At 38.2% G+C, this 27435-nt stretch overlaps 1 protein-coding gene across 1 annotated transcript in view; it reads left to right on the forward strand.

Moving 5' to 3' along the window:
• The window catches only part of gli2b (GLI family zinc finger 2b), a 158236-nt gene that overhangs the window by 89442 nt on the left and 41359 nt on the right, over positions 1–27435 (forward strand). The window contains exons 4-5 of the mRNA XM_056467953.1: positions 16734–16927; positions 22770–22952. Coding sequence (XP_056323928.1) covers positions 16734–16927; positions 22770–22952 — 377 coding nt within the window. The remainder of the gene's footprint in view (positions 1–16733; positions 16928–22769; positions 22953–27435) is intronic.

The raw sequence follows: 27435 nt of genomic DNA on the forward strand, positions 1-27435 counted from the left end.
GATCTTTCCAATACCGTGCAGTAGTGTTCAATATTGAATGTTTTATTTTTATCATATACAAACAATAGTAATCAGTCTTGTAAAAACCTGAGAAAAATGTCTTGAAAGCCAAGTGTCTCATGAGTTTATATTACAAATTTGATGAAGATTTTATGCAAAGGGTTTACCGAGAGGCAGTTTTTCTCAAAAATGCCGTTCAGTTCTTGATTTAACCATTTAGCAAACAGTCGAACCTTTGTTTTGTTTCTGTGCCAGGCATAAAACTGAAAGTCGAGTAAATCTCAAATTCAGGAAGGAGATTACTGCAATTCATAGCATCAAACATCTGGAATGGAGAATATAAATATTAGGTTGTTAAATTGAAGAAAAAGGACTCTGTGTGTTTATATCATGCCAATATGATGCTCTATACCAGGGATGGGCAAACTCGATCCTGGAGGGCCGGTGTCCCTGCATAGTTTTGCACCAACCCTAATCAAACACACCTGCTTGTAGCTTTCTAGTGATCTTGAAGACACTAATTAGGGTGTTCAGGTGTGTTTGATTAGTATTGGAGCAAAACTCTGCAGGGACACCGGCCCTCGAGGATCGAGTTTGCCCATGCCTGGTCTATACACTATACCTACACATATGTCTGTCCAAACAGCTTAAAAAGTCGATTTTTCACCATAGGTGCCCTTTACTTAATTATTATATTTCTTATGTTTGATGTTTTTTGACGCCAGTGTTTTCTGACATTAAAGTAGTCAATAGACATCATATCGATTAGCATTTTTGATGTGTTTTTGATTTAATTTTTTGACATCAAGCTAGTCAATTGACGTCAAATAGATCAAATATGTTGACATGTTTTTAAAGCCAAGGTTAGATGTCAGTTTGATCTCATCAAGATAGTTATTTGACATCAAATTGATTAGCAGTTTTTTAATGCCACTGTTAGATGCCAATTTAAGTGGTTTATTTATAAACTAATTTCAAGAGGATCACATGCTTATGATTGACCATGGCTGGTCCCGCATTAGCTAACACATGATTTATCAATCAGATGAATCACACTATAAATAAGCAGAGTTTCTTACCTCAGTCTTGAACTTGTCTCACAGTCTTACCTCAGTTATCTTCGTCTTGAAGAATCCCCTCTTCCACCCCTACTCCTCCTCCCTTTTCCTAGATAGGGCGGCACAACAGTCCAGTGGTTAGCACTGTTGCCTCACAGCTGGAATTTCACTGGTTAAAGTCCTTATCAGGCTAGTAGGCGTTTCTGTGTGGAGTTTACATGTTCTCCACACGCTCTTGTGGGTTTCCCTCGGGTCCCCTGGTTTCCTCCCACAGTCCAAAGACATGCGATATAAGGGAGTTGATTAAACCAAATTGGCACATTAGACGAGCTCTTAGTCAGGCTCCTATTTATGCCTTTCAGTCAGCAGTTTATCTCTCCATAAGCAAACCCAACAATCTGTCTTAGGCCCTAACTAAACCAGAGGAGTTCTCGAGACCTACCCGAGCTCAAACTCCCCTCAAACGGGAGGGAGCCCTGGGCTCGAGGATCTTCTGAGCTCAGGGCTCTCTTCCGGGACAGCTAAGTGTGAACTCTTGAATGTTGTTTTAAAATAAAGCCAGTCAACTGACATCAAATCAATTTGCAATATTTTGACGTGTTTTCAAAGCCAATCATAGATGTCAGTTCAATATAGTTTTGATTTTAAGTTTGATTAAGTTTGTCAATTGACATAAAAATCAATTGGCAATTTTTTTATGTGTTTTTTTCATGTGGTTTTGAGATCAGGGTGGCCTCTGGGGGGAGAATTACTTGATAATCACAATCAGGCTTAACCTAAACAAGGGTTTTAAGAAAGATCTTCATCAGATCGGCCCAGCCGGAAGGTTCTGTTTTTCCCAGCATGCTCTGGTTCAGGTGTGTGGATGTGCAGCAGTAATGTAGGTTAACCTCCAGACCCCCATACGTCCCACATGGATTTTCCACCAGTGGATCGGCGGCACCGCTATTGTAGAAACAAACTGCAAAAGTGGGCCGCGCTAGTTTTTCAAGTTCCACTTTGTTGTTTCCCCCTAAATACAACACCTCAGAGTTTCCCTCTGTTGGAAACGGGGTCTGGAGGCTCAAATGCCCTTCCAGCTGCAACCCAGTACTGGGAAACACCCAAACACATACACTTGGGCCAGTTCAGTTCATTAATTCCCCTATAGCGCATGTGTTTGGACTGTAGGGAAAACCGGAGCACCTGGAGGAAGCCCACACCAACACGGGGAGAACATGTAAACGCCACACAGAAACTGACCCTGCCGAGGCTTAAACCAGAGACCTTCTTGCTGTGAGGCGACAGTGCTAACCGCTGAGCCACCAAGCTGCCTCAATATAGTCATTTTGGAACACAGAAACACATAAGACATTGATTACAGGACTGAGAAACCAACCGCAAAAGTGGGCCGCGCTAGTTTTTGAAGTTGCACTTTGTTGTTTCCCCCCCTAAATACAACACCTCAGAGTTTCCCTCTGTTGGAAACGGGGTCTGGAGGCTCCAAGGGAGGTTTATCTTTAATCTTATGGATGCATCTTAGGCATGTAAACTGTCATCTAACATTGTTGACAAAAACAGGACAGGAATTTTTTATCCTGTACACTCTCAGAAATAAAGGTACCAAATCTGTCACTGGGGCGGTTCCTTTTCAAAAGGGTCATTTTTGTTCCTAACAGGTTCTTAAAAGGTACATATTAATACCTAAAAAGTACAAATGTGGACCTCAAAGTAACTTAAAGGTACAAAAGTCAACCTCAAAGGTACTAATGTCCACCAGTATGGTACAAAAGTGGACCTTTTGAAAGGGACCACCCCAGTGACAGCTTGTGTGCATTTATTTCTGACAGTGTAATCAGTTTATGTTGGGGGTTTTCGATGGTGATGTTACATGATAATTTGATGTTGTTTTGACATCACGATAGTCAATTGACCTCAAATCAATAATATAGGACAGTATAGTCATTCATTCAATCATTTTCCTTCAGCTTAGTCTCTTATTAATCAGAGATCGCCACAGCGGAATGAACCACCAACTATTCCAGCATATGTTTTACACAGCAAATGCCCTTCCAGCTGCAATCCAGTACTGGAAAACACCCATTCACACATACACTAGGGCCAGTTTAGTTCATCAATTCCCCAATAGCGCATGTGTTTGGACTGTGGGGCACCTGGAGGAAACCCACACCAACACGGGGGAACATGTAAACTCCACATAGAAGTGCCAAGTGACCCAGCTGAGGCTTAAACCAGAGACCTTCTTGCTGTGAGGAGACAGTGCTAACCACTGAGCCACCAAGCCACCTCAATATAGTCATTTTTGAACACAGAAACACATACGACATTGATTACAGGACTGAGAAACCAACCGCAAAAGTGGGCCGCGCTAGTTTTTGAAGTTTCACTTTGTTGTTTCCCCCCCTAAATACAACACCTCAGAGTTTCCCTCTGTTGGAAACGGGGTCTGGAGGCTCCAAGGAAGGTTTATCTTAAAAGAGCAGAATGAATCGATAGAATTGTGGAAGTGGCGTTGTTACATTTAAATTCACAGATTTTGATGGTGATGCATTCGGTCGGGCGGCGAGCGGCGAGCCTATTCATCACACATAGAGAGCGGCGTTGGGGGGGGGACCGCCTGTCTCAACGCTTGATTAATGTGATTTGATCTTGACAGTGGACCCCTAATTCATCAAGACCTTGATCTGGCTGTCTTTTCCTCTGCCTGAGCCAAATTCATCTAATTACAGGGACATTGTGCAGCAAATTAAGCGCGGTGTCGCCCGTGGCAAGCCCAGACACTTTGTTACAGTCGCCGGGCGGCATGTCAGGGGTCTCGGAGCTGATTGTCTAACATGACATCTCCATACAGTTCGTTTTATCATTGTTTGCATATAAAATAATGAGGGCGCTGGTTATTTTGTCAGAGCTGTCAGCGGAGCCGGCCGCAGGAAGCTTCCCCTACGGATATCTTGCTTTTTACGTCTTCATTTTTTTTTCTTTCTCTGTTTGATAAAGCGAGTGGAGGAACGCTAGTGTGTGTGTGTTTTTTTTGTGTGTGTGTGTGTGTGTGTGTGTGTGGATGTGTTTCTGGAGCTGAAATGACAGCGGACGGTGCGATTCATCTGTGCTGCGGACAGGAGCACTCGGGGAATACTGCAGGCGGAGAAACACACACTAGTGAACGCTCAGAGTCCGCTGTCAGAAAACAGAAAGACACTTGAGGAGAGAGTGTGTGTGTGTGTGTGTGTGTGTGTTAGGGCTGTACAATATTTTGTATCTGCATCGATATCACAATGTGGTTTATTCCAGTTTGAGTGAGTGTGTGTGTGTGTGTGTGTGTGTGTGTGTGTGCGTGTGTGTGCGTGCGTGCGTGCGTGTGTTAGGGCTGCACATTATACCGTTTCTTCATCGATATCACAATGTGGTTTATTCCAGTTAGAGTGTGTGTGTGTGTGTGTGTGTGTGCGTGCGTGCGTGCGTGTGTTAGGGCTGCACATTATACCGTTTCTTCATCGATATCACAATGTGGTTTATTCCAGTTAGAGTGTGTGTGTGTGTGTGTGTGTGTGTGTGCGTGCGTGCGTGCGTGTGTTAGGGCTGCACATTATACCGTTTCTTCATCGATATCACAATGTGGTTTATTCCAGTTGGAGTGTGTGTGTGTGCGTGCGTGCGTGCGTGCGTGCGTGCGTGCGTGCGTGTGTGCGTGCGTGCGTGCGTGCGTGTGTTAGGGCTGCACATTATACCGTTTCTTCATCGATATCACAATGTGGTTTATTCCAGTTGGAGTGTGTGTGTGTGTGTGTGTGCGTGCGTGCGTGCGTGCGTGCGTGTGTTAGGGCTGCACATTATACCGTTTCTTCATCGATATCACAATGTGGTTTATTCCAGTTGGAGTGTGTGTGTGTGTGTGTGTGTGTGTGTGCGTGCGTGCGTGCGTGCGTGCGTGCGTGCGTGCGTGCGTGTGTTAGGGCTGCACATTATACCGTTTCTTCATCGATATCACAATGTGGTTTATTCCAGTTGGAGTGTGTGTGTGTGCGTGCGTGCGTGCGTGCGTGCGTGCGTGCGTGCGTGCGTTAGGGCTACACATTATACCGTTTCTTCATCGATATCGCAATGTGGTTTATTCCACTTAGTGTGTGTGTGCGTGTGTGTGCGTGTGTGTGTGTGTGTGTTAGGGCTACACAATATGTTGTTTCTGTATTGCTATTGCAGTGTGGTTTGTTCCATAGGTGCAGAAAGGCAGTGAAAGCCCAGACAGCAGCTGAAATCTCAGTAGTTCTTCAGCAACCCTCTGCCCTTCCTCAGTGTAAATGATTATCAGCTGCTTCAGTCCAACATCTACATTAAAAAAGTTATTGTTATTGTTTGGACATGCTTTGGTAGTGGGGGGTCGCGAGTTCTTGACGATCTTACATTGGGGGTCGCTGGTTTAACAGTTTGAGAACCACTGCTTTAAGGTAATCAAAAATCGCAATCAAAGTCGACAAATTAATAATGAAACACCCGAAATTACATGAAACTCCGGAGGAAATGCGGATAGCGCAGTGACGCGATGACGTTAATCGAATTATATGCTAAACATGTAAAAAGGGATCATAAAAGGAACATTCAAAAAGCGACTCATGTAAACACTTTAATCTTATTATTGTCGTAATTAGATTAAAGCAAATAATTCGATAACTGATGTCCATGTAAACGTAGTCAATGAGTACAATTGTTTGTATTCAGTACTTTATTATTATTATTATACTTTTCCACATTTGCAATGCCTGTACATGGGATTTTTTTAGTTTGCTATTGGCGTTGATTGTTTTGAAATGCCACTTAAATGGCACTTAAATGCCTGTGTTTTTATTTCTGTAATAAATATGGCGTTTCGTGATTAATCATGATTAATTACCAAAAAAAAAGTGTGATTAATTTGTTATTTTTTTTAAATCAATTGACAGCCCTAGTATATATATATATATATATATATAGGACATATATAAATGGTCTGAAAGCTTTTCAAGAGTTCACACTTAGCTGATAATCAATAAAGAGTATTTGGCATGCTGTCAAATGCCAGGGCTTTGACAGCCCTGAGCTCGTAATATCCTCAAGCCCGGGGCTCCCTCCTGTTAGAAGGGCGAGAGGGGAGTTTGAGCTCAGGTAGGTCTCGAGAACTCCCCTGCTTGTCGCCGTGTGAGAAGTGTAAACTAAGGTTGTCTTTGGTGATAATTTGGTTTAGTCCAACACAATCTCACGGCAATTCATAACTTTTTGATTTAGTGGCTAATTCGTACGAATTCATACGATCTAGTTCGTACAATTTAGTCTGATTTGCTCATCCCTCAATGACAGTTGGGTTTAGGGGTGGGGTTAGGTGCCACGCCTCCTTTTTAAAATCGTACAATTTCGTACGACTGAACTTGCCTGAATTAGCCACTAAACTGTCAAAACGTAAAATACTTACGTTTTCTCGTGAGATCAGGCTGTTGATTGTCGATTGGCTATGGTTTATGTTATTGGACAGTGGGAGGAAACCCACGCGAACACGGGGAGAACATGTAAACTCCGCACAGAAACACCAACCAGTCTGATAGGAGGTTGTACCAGCGGTGTTCTCGCTGCGAGGCAACAGTGCTAGCCACTGGGCCACCGTGTCGCCCTATCGGAAAAAGGGGGAGGAAGTAGGGGTGGAAGGGGGGGAGCTTCAAGACGAAGATAACTGGAGTGAAAAACTCTGGTTATTTATAATGCTTCCGTAATCATTTAATGGGGCAGATTACAGAGCTAATGAAGAGCCAGCCGTGTTGATCATAAGCACGTGATCCTCTCCAAATTAGTTTATAAATAAAGCACACGTAGATGTGCAGGAGTCAGTGTGTGCAGGTCTACATCAGGGGGAACAGAGTGTTTACAGACTCACAGACTGACTGAGGAGCAGCAGCAGATAACGGCATGACAGACGCTTCAGCAGCAAATAAATCCTTGCACACACCTGTACGTTCAGCTCTCCATCTATTGAGTGTTAACGTCACAGCACATGTTGAGGTGTGTGTGTGTGTGTGTGTGTTCTGACAGTGAAGAGTGTGTGTGTGCAGGACAGACACTAGTGTACTGCAGCAGAAGTGCACTATGTAGGTCATTGTCCTCTGCCTGAGTGTGTCTGTGTGGAGTATTGTCTGTTCTGTGTGTGTGTTTGTGTGTGTGTATGTGTGTGTTTACTACAGTAGTGTGTGTGTTATGACTCTCTGGCAGAAATGTGATTTATCTAAATCAGAGTATCAGCCCCCAGGTAGAGACGAGATCCTGTCATAGAGCAATTCATCACAGAACTGCACACACACACACCTGAAACACGCACACACACACACACACACACACATACACACACCTCAAACTTGCGCACACACAAACCTCAAACATACACGCAATGACACACACAAACACACACACACACACCTTAAACATGAGCAAATAAGCGCACACACACACACACCTCAATTAGGGCATGCAAACTCACACACACAGCCAAACTCACTCATGCACATACACACAATTACTTACACAAACACACTTACAGTACAAAAACACTCTCCTCAAACATGCACACACTTACACAAACGCATACACATGCACATACACGCAAACACACGCACACTCTTTAAACATGAACACACACACACACACATACACCCATCAAACATGCACACACACTTACACAAACACACACACGTGCACACACAGCTCAAACATACACACACACACCTAAAACATGAACTAACGCGCACACACAAACACACACATACACCCATCAAACATGCGCACACACTTACGCAAACACACACACATGCACACACACCTCAAACATACATGCAATCACACACACATGCACACACACACACCTCAAACATACACGCAAACACACGCACACACCTTAAACATGAACAAACGCGCACACAAACACACACACATGCACACACACCTCAAGCATACATGCAAACACACAGACAAACACACGCACACACCTTAAACATGAACAAACTCACGCACACACCTTAAACATGAACAAACACGCGCTCTCTCACACACACACACACACACACACACACACACACACACACACACACACACACACACACGTAAACACACACCTCAAATGTGCATGCAAACTGACACATACACCTCAAACACACACTCACTTACAGTACAAAAACACACACCTCAAACATGCATGCACACACACACACACACACACACACACACACACACACACACACACACACACACACACACACACACACTTACAGTACAAAAACACACACAACTTAAACATGCACACATACACACACCTCAAACTTACACACACTTACACAAACCCACACATTCAGACACTACTTACAGTACACATGTACATACACACACTCATTTACACAACCACACACACACACACACACACACACACACAAACACTTACAGTACGAGTGTGTCTGTATGGATATGTGTGTGTGTGTGTGTGTGTGTGTCTGCCCCCTATGGTGTGTGTATGTATGTTTGTACATTATGTAAGTATATGTGTGTGTGTGTGCTTATGAATGTGTGTTTCCGGTGTATGGTATGTATGTGTGTTTTTGTGTGTGCATAAGAATGTTTTTTCCGGTGTGTGTGTGTGTGCCCCCTGTGGTGTGTGTGAGTGCTCTTCGGCATCAGTATGGTCAATGTGGAGCACCTGACGCTCTGGCAGACTCAGGAACTGTGTGTGTGTGTGTGTGTGTGTGTGTGTACGTGTGTGTGCGTGTGTGTGTGCGTGTGTGTGTGTGTGTGCGTGTGTGTGTGTGTGTGCGTGTGTGTGTGTGTGTGTGTGTGTGTGTGTGCGTGTGTGTGCGTGTGTGTGTGTGTGTGTGTGTGTAACAGGAACAGGTGCTCCTCCATCTGCTGGAGCTCAGACACAAAGAGCTGCACAATACACACAGTGGTGAGCTCCACACACACACCCACACACACACATTAATGCAGAACATCACTGCGCTGTGATTACACACTCGCTCTGTTATGAGAGGAGATAACAGATATTAGCTGATGTCTTTATCTGAAGGTGATCATCAAATCACAGACAAAAAATACCAATACGTCACACACCAAATGGAGAGCTGTTATTAAAAACACACACAATACACACAATAACTGCGCCGTTAAACACACATTTCAGCTGAAACTAATTCAAAATGAAGGATAGAAATATATTCGGAAATATATAACATTGGCGGCACGGTGGCTCAGTGGTTAGCACAGTCGCCTCACAGCAAGAAAGTCGCTGGTTCAAGTCCCGGCTGGGTTCCCCCACAGTCCAAACACATGCGCCAAAGGGGAATTGATGAACTAAATTGGCCGTAGTGTATGAGTGTGTGTGTGTGAATGAGTGTGTATGGATGTTTCCCAGTACTGGGATGCATCTGCAAGGGCATCGGCTGTGTAAAACATATGCTGGAACAGTTGATAGTAGGATTAAGACAGTTCTGAAGGCAAAAGTGTCTCCAACCTGATACCAGTAAGGTGTACCTAATAAAGTGGCCGGTTAATGTACATAAAATTCCATCTATAATAAAGTATGTAGTGATGAATGAGAGAGGGTTTTTGACTGTTTTCTGATCGCCGCACTGCATTCTGGGAGCCTTGAGCCTCTTTCAGGAGGTGAGAATCTCCCACAATCCCCTGCTGCATGAGCGAGTATGAAAATGAGAATCATCCCACAGGCGAGACGTGTTTAATCTGAATATTACATGAGTTATCGGAGCGCTCCTGATGCTGCTTCTGCTGCTGGAGGTGTGTTTGAACAGCAGTGTTTTACATGCAGTCCGTCTGATCTGGATTAACTATGCATGTGTCTGATGGACAAACACACAGCGCTTACAGCCCTGTTTCTGACATATCTGCTTTACTACGGTCATGATATTTAAATGAGATGAGCTTACTGTTGTACAAGTTAAATTCAAGTTATTATTTCAGATATATATTATATTTTTATGTAGCGTTTTTCACTATAATTATCATTCAAAAGCGGCTTTACAATAAGGTGCATGTTATTAAATTATAGTTAAAATCTGAAAACCTAAAGAGTTGAGTATAGGGTGGACAGTATACAGTTGAAGTCAGAATTATTTGCCCTCCTGTCTATTTTCTCCCCCCATTTCTGTTTAACGGAAGGAAATAAAATGTCTAAATCATAATAGTGTTATTAACTCATCTCTAATAACTGATTTATTTTCTCTTTGTCATGATGACAGTAAATAATATTAGACTAGATATTCTTCAAGACACTTCTATACAGCTTAAAGTGACATTTAAAGGCTTGGTAACACTTTATAATAACTACACACTATAAATCATCTATTAAGCATTAGCATCTAGTGAATTGATCATCTGTTAAGAACTAACTCTACATTAATAAACGTTAGTGTAACTGCAGCTACAAATGCTGGGTAACACTTTATAATAACTACACACTATGAATCATTTACTGAGCATTAGCATCTGGTGAACTCATTATCTGTTAAGCATTAACTCTACATTAATAAGCGTTAGTAAGCAGTTTATAACTGCAGCTACAAATGATCTATTCTTGACTTATAAGCACCTTTATAATGTGCTTAATAATTGTACTTTCATACTTAGTTAATGATTTATTTTTTCATTACTAAATTAAGTATTTGCATTATTTACAAATCATTTGTATTTAAGAGTAGTTGAGGGGTTTTAGGATCATTCAGAATGAGTTAGTAAATGATTAATAAACTATTGAAATCAACATTTACATATCTTATTATTCAGGCATATATTAATAGTTAACTAATATGTTAATAAATGCTTTATTAACTCAACCTCATCTAGTTCTGTGACCTAATCTAAAGTGAGGACTATTTATGCTTTATAAATCCCTTATAAATGACAATTAAAGGCTCAGAATCAAATTAACAATAATATTTACAATTCTGATCTATAAAGTTAAATTACTGTAAAGTTTTGCTGAATAACAGGAGTGTCAAAATACGGCATAAAACTGGATAAAACAACAACAACAATAATAATTGAACAATATAATAAGATGCAATGTTTAAACTGTACAGTTATTTTATTTTAGATAAGGTTGCAAAGATTTATTTTTAATGTGAAGTACAGTTTTATTTGTGTCTCTTTATATGAAAAGGAATGAATATTGTCATTTTTCCTGTTCAGAATTTAACTGAGCCTTTATTTGTCATTTATAAGGGATTTATAAAGCATTAATAGTCCTCACTTTAGATTAGGTCACAGAACTAGATGAGGTTGAGTTAATAAAGCATTTATTACCATACATAGTAACCCTTAATATATGCCTGAATAATAAGACATATAAACATTGATTTCAATAGTTTATTAATCATTTACTAACTCATTCTGAATGATCCTAAAAACCCTCAACAACTCTTAAATACAAATGGTTTGTAAATAATGCAAATACTTCATTTAGTAATGAAAAATAAATAATTAACAAGGTATGAAAGTACAATTATTAAGCACATTATAAATATGTTTGTAAGTCAAGAATAGATCATTTGTAGCAGCAGTTACACTAACGTTTATTAATGTAGAGTTATTGCTTAACAGATAATGAATTCACTAGATGCTAATGCTTAATAAATGATTTATAGTGTGTAGTTATTATAAAGTGTTACCAAATTTATAAATCTTATTATTCAGGCGTACACTAATAGTTAATTTATATGTTAATAAATGCTTTATTAACTCAACTTCATGCAATTTTGGGACCTAATCTAAAGTGAGGACTATTGATGCTTTATAAATCCCTTATAAATGACAATTAAAGGCTCAGAATCAAATGAACAGTAATCCTTGAAATCTTTTCTAAAAAATAAAATGACTGTAAAGTTTAAACATTGCTGAATAACAGGAGTGTCAAAATACGGCATAAAACTAGATAAAACAACAACAACAATATAATAATTTAACATATAATAAGATGCAATGTTTAAACTCTACAGTAATTTTATTTTAGATAAGGTTGCAAAGATTTATTTTTCATTTGAAGTGCAGTTTTATTTATGTATCTTTAAATGAAAAGGAATGAATAATGTCGATTTTCCTGTTTAGAATTTAACTGAGCCTTTATTTGTCATTTATAAGGGATTTATTAAGCATAAATATAAGGAAATTTATATTTATATTTTAGCACAACATGAGATGTTGACATTTTATGTTTATTTATTTGTATTTTAAAATTTGTTTACTCTCTGTTTTGAGCATTTTGGTCGACTGTGTTGTTTTAAAGTGCTTTATAAATAAAATTGAATTGAATTGACTGTGGGGGAAACCGGAGCACCCAGAGGTGCAGCTAGGACTCGAATCAGTGAGCTTCTTGCTGTGAGGTCACAGTGCTAGCCACTGTGCAGCCTATAGTGTCATATATACAGTGTATATAGTGTCTTGTATTTATATAGTATGTACTGTACAAATGGTGATATCTACACTGTAAATAACATCTGATGAATTTGTACGATTTATGATTTGTACTAAAACAGTTATTTTTCTTCATGAGATCAGACTGTCTGCTCTTAGACTGTGGAAAATGCAAAAAAAAAAGTTGAAATCTCTTGAATCTAATAATAATAATATTGGCGACGCAGTGGCGCAATAGGTAGTGCTGTCGCCTCACAGCAAGAATGTTGCTGGTTCGAGCCTTGGCTAGGTCAGTTGGCATTTCTGTGTGGAGTTTGCATGTTCTCCTCGTGTTGGTGTGGGTTTTCTCCGGGTGCTCCGGTTTCCCCAACAGTCCAAACACATGCGCTATAGGTGAATTGGGTAGGCTAAATTGTCCGTAGTGTATGAGTGTGTATGGATGTTTCCCAGAGATGGGTTGCAGCTGGAAGGGCGTCCGCTGCGTAAAATATGTGCTGAATAAGTTGGCGGATCATTCCACTCTGGCGACCCCAGATTAATAAAGGGACTAAGTCGAAAGGAGAATGAATGAATGAATACTAATATTTAAAACATTTTATTTAAAGGCGCCTTTCTGGCAACTCAAGGACATCATACAATAAAACAAGAGCAGTAAAACAACCAGAGAAATGATTAAAAGTCTATACAACATTAGGACAGATTCAATTAGGTATTATAATCATATCTATTAATATTAGTAAACACTAGGCCCACACGGAATCTGCATGCGCAGAATTACGCAGATTTTCCGCAGAATTACACAGATTTTTAGTCCATCATTAATTCTGTTTATTTACTTGAGTAAATGTGTGTAAATGTATATTTATTCAGTTTTTAAATGAATGTCAGTAATATTATTGACTAATATGAAAATGTTCATCTGAGTTATGTACAATGCAGTTTGTACAGTAATATTTTCTGACTTATAGTAGAGATATTATATGAGAGACTTGAATTGAGAGGTGAATTTAATTGGATTTGCATTTTAAACATTAAATAAAAGTTAAAAAGATCTTATTTTTTATTTCATATATTAAGGTTTTAGTTATGATACTCCCAAAATAATTCAGCAGAAATCCACAGATTTTTACCAAAAATTCTCTGCAGATTAGCAAAAAACGTCCGCAGATTCCGTCTGGCCCTAGTAATAACCTAGCTGTTTTTATAACGAGTTTACAATTAATTAGATATTACATGTGGAACTATTTAATGAAACTTCACACTTTTGTGGCACAATCCATACACAATTAAAAAAATATATTAAATATTGAAAAATGCTGGCGACACGGTGGCTCAGTGGTTAGCAGTGTTGCCTTACAGCAAGAAGGTCGCCGGTTTGAGTCCTGGCTTGGTCAGTTGGGATTTCAGTGTGGAGTTTGCATGTTCTCCCCGTGTTGGCATGGGTTTCCCCCAGTGCTCCGGTTTCCCCCACAGTCCAAACACATGCGCTATAGGGGAATTGATCAACTAAATTAGCTGTTGTGTATGATTGTGTGTGGGAATGAGTGTGTATGGGTGTTTCCCAGTACTGGGTTGCAGCTGAAAGGGCATCCGTTGTGTAAAACATATGGTGGTTCATTCCGCTGTGGTGACCCCTGATGAATAAAGGGACTAAGCCAAAGGAAAATGAATTATTTAAAAAAAAAAAATACTCTATTAAGCTTCATCATTGTTTTTTTAATGTTATGGTCGTCCTCGTACATGTGGCATAACGTCAAAATTGAACTAGACCTGTCAGCAAAACAAAAGTCACAGCACTTTATTGTCCCATCTGGGAATCATCAGGAAGTCTGAAGTGTGTGTGATGAATAAAACAAGAAAAATGATGCTGGAGTACAGCGCTGGCGGACGGAGAAACACACAGCAGCTGTAGATTTTTTTCCATCACACCTCGGACCGGGCCAAACCACAGGAATATTAGTTATGGCTAACTTTCATAACTCTGAAAGCCATAAATGAGGGTCTCTGTGTCAAAACGCTGCAGATCTGAGAAGTGTGTGTTTGGAGTGTTTTCAGGCTGTCAGCGCTCATGAACGCTCCTGACAGAGAAAAGCTGCTGAGTGAGAACAGTAGAGCAAATGAGCAGCTGTAAATCTGGACAGCTTCTCCAGATAATACTGGATAATAATGGGGATGCACTATTAATATTACGAGGAAATAAAACACACATCAAAACCACAGGATGGCTATATATATATAAAGGTTCACCTTTAATGGATAGGAAAGTGTAGAGTGTTGACACGAAAGCAGAGAGAGCACCAGAGTGCATGTGTCGACACACTAACCACTACACTACTGGCACCGACAATAAATATGTTAATAAATTATATTTAAGAAAATAGCATGATCGTCTCACAGTAAGAAGGTTGCTGGTTCGAGCCTCGGCTGGGTCAGTTGGTGTTTCTGTGTGGAGTTTGCATGTTCTCCCTGTGTTGGCGTGGGTTTCCTCCGTGTACTCCGGCTTCCCCCACAGTCCAAACACATGCGCTATAGGGGAATTGAATAAGCTAAATTGACCATAGTGTGTGTGAATGCAAGAGTGAATGGGGGTTTGTTGGGTTGCAGCTGGAAGGGCATCTGCTGTGTAAAACATGCTGGATAAGTTGGTGGTTCATTCCGCTGTGGTGACCTCTGATTAATAAAGGGACAAAGTCGAAAAGAAAATGAATGAATGAATTTAAGATAATAAAAAATAGAACTTTAAACATTGTTTTAAAAAATGTATTAATATCATATATAAAAATATTTAAAAATACAAAAATATATAAATCATATATTTGGCTGAATATTAAATATATTACTAAAATAATAATAATAACAATAACAATAACAATAATAATAATAACAATAAAATATGATTTGTAGAATGTTTTTAATTATAATAAGTATTTTATATAAATATATATTTATAAATTATATTTGTGATGATGATGATGATGATAATAATAATAATAATAAAATATGATTTACAGAACGTTTTTTAATTATAACAAGTATATTTATTTTTTATATATTTATAAATTATATTTAAGAAAGTTTAAAAAATAGAAATACAACTTTGAACATTGTTTTTAAAATGTATTAATGTTTTATCAGTATTATATATTATACTAAATATTAAATATATTACTTAAATAGTAATAATAATAATAAAATAGGATTTATGAAATGTTTTTAATAATAAGTATATATATTTTTATATGTTCATATTATATGTTAACATATGTTATATTGAAGATAATTAAACAAATAGAACATTGTTAAACATTGTTTTAAAATGTATTAATATCATATATAAAAATATATAAATGTACAAACAATAAATAAATCATATATTTGACTAAATATTAAATAAATTACTAAAATAATAATAATATGTTTTTAAAATATGTTTTTGATTTTAATAAGTATATATATATATATATATATATATATATATATATATATATATATTTTTTTTGATATATTGTTATATATATTGTTATATATATTTCTAAATTATATAAAAAAAGAGAAATAGAACTCTAAACATTTTTTTACAATTATTTCAAATATCATATATGTATATATATAAGAAATCATATATTTTACTAAATAATAAATATATTACAAAAATAATGATGATAATAATAAATGATAAAATAATATTAATAATAACATTAAATTAGTATGCTTATTAATTGTTTTTGTGGGGATTTAAAGTTCCTTGTTTTGTTCATTTATATGATTTTTTTATTTTATACTTATTTTAACAGATTTCTACAATTACACCCCTTTAAAAAAACTATGAGATTAAAAATAATTATTATAATAAATAAATTTTTTTACTTTTTATAAATAAATAAATGTATTAATTAAAAAAATAAAATAAACACAAAGTACACAATAAATATATTATAAATAAATATATGAAATACTTTACATTTTTGTAATCTAGAGAAGATGAATGAGTGGTTTCAGGTTCAGTCAGGCTCAAAGTTTTTGTTTTTAAATGTAAAACTGCAATTGGGATTTTTATTGGAAAATAAATTGTCCACGTTAGTTGCCCAGAATCTCTTTGCACTACAGAAGAAGAGGTTTAAACAGCTTTGACTTTGATTTTTGGAAAAGCACAGAGAATGTAAAAGCTTCACCTCTCAGAACAGTCTTTTATATCTGTGAATCCTGAATGTGGACAGTGATGTTTCTGTGTGTTTTTTTTTGGTGCAGTCCTCCAGGTTTAGCGGGCAGTCCAGTGATCTCCGACATCTCTCTGATCCGTCTGTCTCCGGGAGCCGCCGGCGAGGCTTTTCTCCCTCCGCACTCATACGTCTCTCCGCATGTCGAGCATTACCTGCGATCGGCTCACAGCAGCCCAACACTGTCCATGATCTCAGCGGCCCGAGGGCTCAGTCCAGCAGAAGGTCAGTATGGAGATGCTGACACAAACAACAACAACAACACAAACGCTGACACTAACACTGATATAAACACTGACACAAATACTGATGCAAACGCTGATACCAACACAAACATAGGAAAGAAAACTGACACTGACACAAATACTGATATACACACTGATACACAAATACTGATACAAACACTGACACTAACACTCGCACTAACACTGACATAAACACTAATACTGACACAGACATTAGCAATAACACTGACACGAAAATTGATATACACACTGACACCGACACAAATACTGATACAAACACTGACACTTACACAAATACTGATACAAACACTGACACCAACACAAACACTGACACTAACACTCACACTAACACTGACATAAACACTAATACTGACACAGACATTAGCAATAACACTGACACGAAAATTAATATACACACTGACACCGACACAAATACTGATACAAACACTGACACCGACACAAATACTGATACAAACACTGACACCAACACAAACACTGACACTAACACTCACACTAACACTGACATAAACACTAATACTGACACAGACATTAGCAATAACACCGACACCGACACAAATACTGATACCAAAACTGACACCAACACAAACACTGACACTAATACTCACACAGACACTGACATAAACATTGACATTAACACTGGCACAAACACCAACACAAACTCTGACAGTAACACTGACGCAAACATCAATGAAAACACTGACAGTAACACTAACACTGACACAAACACCAATGCAAACACTGACACAAATACTGATATAAACACTGACACTGACAAGCACACACTAAAACTGACACAAACACCATCACAAATACTGATAAAAACACTGACACCAACACTAACACTGGTATAAACACCAATAGAAACATTGACAACATGTTGACACTAACACAAGTATAAAAACTGACACTTACACTGACAATAAGACTGACACAATAACTAACACCGACACATACACTGACACTCACACAAACACTGACACTGACAAACACACACAAAAAACAGTAAAACAAACACTAGTATAAACTCTGACAATAACACTGACACAAACACTAGGATAAACACTGACACAAACACTGACAATAACGCTGACAACAACACAGACAGTAACGCTGACACAAACACTGACACAAACACTAGTATAAACACTGACACTAACACTGACAATAACGCTGACACATACACTGACAGTAACACTGGCACAAACAATAGTATAAACTCTGACAATAACACTGACACAAACACTAGGATAAACACTGACACAAACATTGACAATAGCAATAACACTGACACAAACACTAGTATAAACACTGACAATAACACTGACACAAACACTAGTATAAACACTGACAATAACACTGACACAAACACTAGTATAAACACTGACAATAACACTGACACAAACACTAGGATAAACACTGACACAAACACTGACAATAACGCTGACAACAACACAGACAGTAACGCTGACACAAACACTGACACAAACACTAGTATAAACACTGACACTAACACTGACAATAACGCTGACACATACACTGACAGTAACACTGACACAAACACTAGGATAAACACTGACACAAACATTGACAATAGCAATAACACTGACACAAACACTAGTATAAACACTGACAATAACACTGACACAAACACTAGTATAAACACTGACAATAACACTGACACAAACACTAGTATAAACACTGACAATAACACTGACACAAACACTAGGATAAACACTGACACAAACACTGACAATAACGCTGACAACAACACAGACAGTAACGCTGACACAAACACTGACACAAACACTAGTATAAACACTGACACTAACACTGACAATAACGCTGACACATACACTGACAGTAACAGTGACACAAACACTAGTATAAACACTGACAATAACACTGACACAAACACTAGGATAAACACTGACACAAACATTGACAATAGCAATAACACTGACACAAACCTTGACACTGACACTAACACCAGTATAAACACTGACAATATCACTGACACAAACACTAGTACAAACACTGACAATAACACTGACACAAACACTAGGATAAACACTGACACAAACATTGACAATAGCAATAACACTGACACAAACCTTGACACTGACACTAACACCAGTATAAACACTGACAATAACACTGACACAAACAGTGACACTGACACGAACACCAACACTGACACAAACACTGACAAAAACTGTGTATTGAATTATTGTAGTATGATAGACACTATAGTTGTAGAAAGCTACAGTATTGGGTTAGTTGTTTATATAGAATCCCCACAACAGAACAATTACTATAGTTGTTGTGTAACTCGACAACTATAGAATCACCACAACAGATTAATTACTATAGTTGTTGGGTTACCATAACAACTATAAAATCACCACAACAGATCAGTTACTATAATTGTTGTGTTACCATAGCAACTATAGAATCACCACAACAGATCAATTACTATAGTTGTTGGGTTACCATAGCAACTATATAATCCCCACAACAGATCACTTACTATAGTTGTTGGGTTACCATAGCAACAATAGAATAACCACAACAGATCAATTACTATAGTAGTTGTGTTACCGTAACAACTATAGAATCACCACAACAGATAAATTACTATAGTTGTTGGGTTACCATAGCAACTATAGAATTAACACAGCAGATTAATTCAGGCACTTCACTATAGTATGGTTAAAAAACTTTACTATTTACTATATTATTTACTCTATTTTTTTCTCCGCAACCTGAGGATTGAGTTGAATTACAGTGGAATTATGCTAGTCTGTGATGTCAGTCAAATTGAGAGTTGTGTAAATATTTTAGTCAGTTTAGTTTAGTGTACTCACCAACTCTGGCGGCTGGTCAACACTAACATACACCAGTCAAACACAACCTGAAACACGTCAGAATTATTTGAGGTTTACAAACTCGAGGTTTCATTACTTCAATTCTAATCACTGCGCTTGTCAATCTCTCCGCCACATCTAAAAGTGTGCATATATAAACCCATGAAGTGTCAAAGTTTTCCCTCTTACAATTTGCCCTTCAAGGAACGTTCTGGAAATAAATATGAGCAGGAACGAGGGGGCAGAATTCCCAGATTTAGTCCCGAACCCGAGACAGGCATCTTTTCAGAGCTGAATTACAATTACAGGTGGCTGCGCGCCGACAGAGCGACGTATAAATCACGCTTCACAGTCTGTCAGGCGTAATGTGTCTGCACCTTTAAACTTAAATAAGCAGCACGCCGGAGATCCCAACAGCGATAAAGACATAAAAGAGCAGCGAGAAAGAGAAATGGGGCTATTTGAGCGAGTGTGGATGGGTAGACGTGGCCTTGAACGCTTTCCAGACGCTTTTCAGGCCGGCACGCAGACCTCAGCGCTCCTGCTTCAACAGCGGGTTTATTTTTCAAGCCGGAATAGAGAGAAATTAAAGGCTTGGGAATAGAATCTAAGAGTGGCTTTGATTGTGTTGGTTGGCACAGTGACTTATGTCTGCATTAAAGGAGAGATGGATGAATATCTCTGTAGGGTTTTAATGTGGGACTGTTTTATTGTTTGTCAGAAGTGCTCTGGTGCGCTTGCAATGCTGCATTTGTAGTAGGCATGGGATAATACCGCGGTTTAGAAAAGTCAAGGTTTTAATCCACCAAAATTTTCTGTTATACCAATCCTAGTGTATACGCAATTTTTGGTAAAGAAATCAAGTCAAACATTTATTTGAATTGTTTAACCTGACATGTTTACTGGGCCAAAATATTATAAATATTTCTTAAAATAAAAGATTTTGTGTTCAATGTGGGAAAAAGGATGCTGTTTTTTTTCCCAGGCATCTAAAAGAAGATATTTTAGAGCATTAATCACAATACTGTGGTATTTTAATCCAAGGTTATCATACCGTCAGAATCTTACACCAGCCCATGTCTGATTTGTATGCTTATATCGAACGCATTTCAGTCCTAAAGGTTTGTGTGTTCTTGAGCTGAGCGAATGGAGCGTTACAATGTTAAACTCTCGCTCTAATTGCTGCTGACACTTTTAAAACAAGTTTACTAGGTGCAGATGTCAACACTTGTTTCTACTGTAGGTCATTGGTTAAACTTCTCTTATGAGTTAGACAAGACCTGAAAACAGACGTCATTTAGTTTTTATGATCACTTTCCGTCTGGTATATTTACTAGGCTATTCTATTTTACTGCACCTTTAAGGTTGTATGCAAATAATGTCTGCTCGGATTGGCTGAGCTATGTGTTAGCATTGTTATCATTGAATTAACACTGCCTGAAATAATTTTCATTAATTGTCATAAGTATTTTATGAAAAAATATATATTTATAACATATTTATAAAGAAGGTCGCTGGTTCGAGCCTCAGCTGGGTCAGTTGGCGTTTGAGTTTGCATGTTCTCCCTGCGTTCGCGTGGGTTTCCTTCGGCTGCTCCGGTTTCCACCCACAGTCCAAAGACATGGGGTACAGGTGAATACGGTAGGCTAAATTGTCCGTAGTGAATGAGTGTGCGTGGATGTTTGCCAGTGTTGGGTTTCAGCTGGAAGGACATCCGCTGTGTAAAACGTGCTGGATAAGTTGGCGGTTCATTCCGCTGTGGCGACCCCGGATTAATAAAGGGACTAAGCCAAAAAGAAAATGAATGAATGAACATATTTATGATGTGTTTTATATAGATTTTTTTACACTAATATTTTTATAACACATTTCTAAAAGTGCTTAAATTGTATAGGTTCATTCATTTATTTCTTTTCAGCTTAGTCCCTTTATTAATCCGGGGTCGCCACAGTGGAATGAACCGCTAACTTATCCAGCATGTTTTTCACAGCGGATGTCCTTCCAGCTGAAACCCAACACTGGCAAACATCCACGCACACTTATCACACACACTATGGTCAATTTAGCCTATAATTCACCTGTAACGCAGGGGAAACCGGAGCACCCGGAGGAAACCCATGCAAACTCCACACAGAAACGCCAACTGAGCCAAGAATATAATTTAATGTAAATATTAATGTAAATAGCTAATATAGTATAATACATATTAATAATATACATATTTAATAAATATTTAGTATACATATTAAATACTATAGTGATAAATAAATAATGCTTAAATTCCCATGTGCCAGCATAGTCTTTGATGGTGTAATATTGTAAAAGTGGGCAGGTCATATGCTAATGAACTCATAGTTGGCACTGTCATGTGATTTCTTCAGTTTGGGTTCAATATAAAAACTGACACAAACACTGACAAAAACTATGTAAAGAATAGTGAACTGATAAACTGTAATAAATACAGTAGACTACTTTAGTTTTTACTACAGTAAACTTTGGTGTATTATTGTATTGTAACATACACTATAGTTGTAGAAAACTACAGTATTGGGTCATTTATTTATATTACTATAGTTGTCGTGTTATCATAGCAATTATAGAATTGCCACAACAGATCAATTATTATTGTTGTTGTTTTACCGTAGCAACTGTAGAATCATCACAACAGATCGGTTATTGTTGTTGTGTGACCGTAGCAACTGTAGAATCACCACAACAGATCAATTATTATTGTTGTTGTGTTACCGTAGCAATTGTAGAATCACCACAACAGATCAATTATTATTGTTGTTGTGTTACCGTAGCAACTGTAGAATCACCACAACAGATCAATTATAATTGTTGTTGTGTTACCGTAGCAACTGTAGAATTACCTCAACAGATTAACTGTATGTGTCTTCTAACTCCGTCTTCTCTGTGTGTGTGTCTCCATAACAGTGGCCCACGAGCACCTGAAGGAGCGAGGGTTGTTTGGTCTTCCTCCTCCTCCCGGTGCATCTCCAGCAGATTATTACCACCTGATGGCCGGCCATCGGAACCCATATGGAGAACTACTGATGCAGGGAGCCGGAGCCGCAGCGGCCGCCGCTCACCTGCCAGAATACTTCACATCAGTCGACGGTGAGAATCAAACATTCATTTACAAGATAATGGAGCCATTTCCGGGTTTCTCAGCAGCGGAATTCAACTATAGTGTTTAAAAATGTGTTGAAAAATCTTCTTTCCCTTTAAGCAACACTTAGAATTTGTGAATGATTTTGACTTGAACTGTACGTCTGGCTTCTAAGAGTCTTTAAACAGGCAGGCAGTAAAATAAATAAACTTCTTGTTCAGCTTCCGCTCGCAGCTGACGCTCTCTAAACACTGGCCAGAAGCTTCACACGGCTGACATTTATTTGTCATCTGGCACTTCCTAAGCCACCTTAAAAGGGGAAGTTAGCTGTTGGGACCAGGGTTATTTTAGTAGCAGTCCAAGATGTATAAACTGCAACTGTATAAACAATGAAGAAGCAAGAGTTACTGTGACCATCAAAACATATTTAAATAAGCAACACCAATTACTATCTATATAGGTGGAAATGTGGTCAGCTAGGGATGAGTGATATGATAAAAATCTCATATTATGATATTAGTCATCTCATATCCTGATATACATTTAAAGTGTATACTCAGAAATGCGCTCATTCATATGTGATCATATTTCTTACTTTGTTTAGAACTTCAGGGCAAATGTTTAAATAAAAATGTAGAAATATAAAATAAATATTAATAAAATATAAAAATAATAAATATGGCAAATATAAACATTGCACTTCAAAGATTGCAACTTTCTCGCAATGCTATTATTTAATTTTCTGTCTGCATCTTTCTGAAATATTGTGCTTATATAAATTATGAAAAAGCATCACTGTACAAACCACAAATTAAACTATAGAGCATAATATGAAAGGCTAGACGCTTCATTTTTGTCTATATGATATACAGTCAAGCCCAAAATTATTCATACCGCTGGCAAATTCTGACTTAATTTTCTGTTCAAATGTAAGCAAAACCTGAGGCATATTTTTCGATGGCTCTTTTACATTGTCTTATTATATTTTGGGAGAAGCCCATGTCATTTCTGGACCAAAAAAACTTGCAGGTTGAATAAAAGTACCTTTAGTAAGTAAGTAAAAGTATGTCAGAATTAGCCAGGGGTAGGAATCATTTCGGGCTTGACTGTGTACAGTCATACTGCACTGCCCTATGGTACACGTTAATACAGTTGGCAAAAATTCAGTAGTAAGTCTTGTTAATTTTGAAAATACTGTTGTTTTTATGAGTATGGTTTTGAGATGTCACTGAGTTATAGCGCCACCTGTTGGTGAAAACTGCTGAAATTTGGTGCGTGATCTCATACTGTCATGTTGTTCTTTTCTGCCAAATTTAGTGAAGCTCAGACATTGTCACTTCCAAAAACTCAGATTTGTTTCTGAATGCAACCATACGCAAAGCCATCTATGCATTGTATTAAAGTGAAATTTCATGATATACTATATAACAATAAGAAGTTGGATGAGTAACAATTAAGTATTTAGCTTCAAGCAATCAACTGAAGAGCTTAGTTCATTGCTTGATTTTTTTTATTTTTATTATTTAAGGTAGTTCAGTAGATCACATGACCAAACTTGACCAAGCAGATCATATTTCAAAAGTAAATAAATATCGAAAATGTATATTAAACAACAATAATCAGAAAAAATAGTAATTAATTGTAAAAAATGTAAATAAATTCTATAATATATGATTTCTTTGATCAGACCTTGCATTGGTCCAAAATATGCCTATGTTCTGATCGGCTGTGTATCATGCAGAAATCTCATGTTCATTGTGGACATACAGATCCCACTGTATGCCTGCTTTTGAACAGAGCATGTGTCAAGCTATCCTAACTCCTGATTGATTGTTTTTGGAATTTCTGTATCCGATTCAGAACTACTGAAGCATCTGATTATTAACAAGAGTGTTATGTAGTATTTATTTAAGCCGCTTGTGCTGTTCAGTCAGAGTAAAAATACCAGGACGAGACACTGTGACTAATGCTCCAGAGAGAGACAGAGGTGTTATTTCAAACAAACACATGGTGATGTACAGTAGGTCTCTGCAGAATAAACATTAGCTCTAGCGTCTCTTCAAACAATCCGAGATGAAAAACAAACACTTGAGCGTGCCGTCCGGGCGTGTGTTTCTGCGCAGATCTCAGGCTTTGCTGAAGCAACATGAATGAATAGCTCATTTAGCCGAGTTAACTCCATCTGGCTTTGATCCGCGGCCCGTCCGGAGTCCCGACAGCTTTTACACAGATGTGTTTGGAGGCCGCGCTTTGACGGGAAACAGCGTGAGTCAGTTACAAAGACCGACAGAAAGAGAATAAGAGATACGATAAGTCAAGCAAAGACGGTGAGAAAGTGTTGAAAGACAACTTCAGAGTTTGAAAACACTTCTTTTTCCTGGCTGTTCAGTCACGATTAGCCAAAATCAGCCAACTCTAATCTATAAAAAATAATGAAGCAGTCAGAGTTACTGTAATTATCAACAGTAAAGTAGAGCTGCACATTTAGGGATTGGAAAATTGGAAGACATCAACTCAGTATGAAGTATTGTGGATGTTATAGATTGAGTTGCTTTAAAGTGTAATCTTGAACACAATTACAGTTTTGAGACTTTATTAAAGGAACACAGACAGAAAGAGAATGAGAGACATCGTAAGTGAAGTAACAACAGTGAGAAAGCATTAAAAGACAACCTCAGAGTTTGAAAACGCTTCATTTTCTTTGGCCGTTCAGTCATGATTAGTCAAAAGCAGCCAACTCTGATCTATATGAAAATAATGGACTTACTGTACCTATCGACAATAATGTAAGAAGCTGCACATTTAGGTATTGGGAAATTGGATGATGCAGGTCAAGGAAGTTGTTTTCCAGTGTAATCTTGAGCACGACTACCGTTTTGAGACGTTATTAAAGAAACGCTCCTCTTTTTGTGAAAATAGGCTCATTTTACAGCTCTCCAAAAGCTAAACAGCTTAGTTTCACCATTTTTTAAGCCATTCAGCTGATCTATGGGTCTGGCGGGAGCACTTTTACCTTAGCTTAGCATAGATCATTGAATCAGATTAGATCATTAGCATCTAGCTTATAACCAAAGAGTTTTGAGTTTTGAGTCTTTTCTAGTTATATTATAGGGCTTTATTTTAATGATCTAGGCGCAAAGTCTAAAGCTCATGGCGCAAAAGCATTAAGGACGTGTCTGAATCCACTTTGGCTATTTTAAGGATGGAAAAATACGCTCTGCGCCGCAGTGCATGGTCTAACAGGGTTGTGCTTATTCTCTTAATGAGTTATGGGTGTGTTTTGAGCATAACGTGCATTAAACCAATCAGAATCTCGTCTCACATTCCCTTTAAGAGTCAGTTGTGTCGCGCCATGGTGCATTTGCTATTTATATGGTGGACTTTGCATCTGCAGCACGTGGATAAAGAACGAGCCTCCTCCATTCAGCCTCTTTACTTAACTTTTACTCGTTACATTACTCCTTTAGTTTCGTGGATGAGGAAGCGGTGCTGTACGCACTCCACTGAACACATCCATTAGCAGATATATTTAATTTCCTTTGTTAAGCACAAAGATTTGTTTCGAAATTATTTCTAAATTCAGTTTTGATTTCCAGCAAAGAAATAAATAAACAATAATAATGAAGTGTGGTCAAACAACTGAGTTATATCCAAACACACGTCCTGTTCCTATGCCCCATATTGTGTATACGTCCACGTCCAGGGCTTAATTTGTGCGGGAATACGCCGAATTCAGATCTGGCACCTCTGAAATCTGATCCGGCACCTTATTTTACTGATCCCCCTCCTCAACTGCTCTCCTACCACGTCCGCTGTTCACTTTCGCTGTCTTCTGCGACTCCCTAACCGTCTTCACTTTCGTCCGTGACACCCCCGCCTCGCTCACTTTCATCCGCGACACCCCCCTGCCTCCCCCCACTTTCGTGCGCGACACCTCTCCATCTGGATCCATGCCAGATTACATGTATTGGCATGTTACCGATCCATAACGGTAACATGCCAGATCTGTTACCCTGATCTGTTCCGGGACCTCGCAATTCACAAATTAAGCACTGCATACGTCTACAAAACTCCACAGGTGGACAAATCTAAAGTTGTTTTTATTAAAACAAATATGAATATGCATATAATAAATAATACTGCTAATAATAATAACATAATTCAAATGCAAATCATCATGATTAAACTGAAAAATGTTATTTAAACAACGTGGCGCAAAACTGAAAATTGGAGTTGCGCTGGTTTGAAAGTAGCAACAAATCGCGCCTTATTGTGCCGGTTGTGTGATAGGGCCCAATGTGCTAAGACTGACAGGAAAAGAAAAGTTGCTAGTTTTTTAACTATAGCAGAGTTCCTTGATTATTACGCCAGACTGAGAGGTAAGTTCATAGCCGTATTGACCTATAAAATGAGAGGGGTCTGGCTGCAGACTTGGTGCAGTGCAATCTGAGCTGCATGCGATGCTTTTTAATGGGTTCACCTAACCACACC

Source organism: Danio aesculapii, chromosome 11 (assembly GCF_903798145.1).
Source record: "Danio aesculapii chromosome 11, fDanAes4.1, whole genome shotgun sequence".
Lineage (NCBI taxonomy): Eukaryota > Metazoa > Chordata > Actinopteri > Cypriniformes > Danionidae > Danio > Danio aesculapii.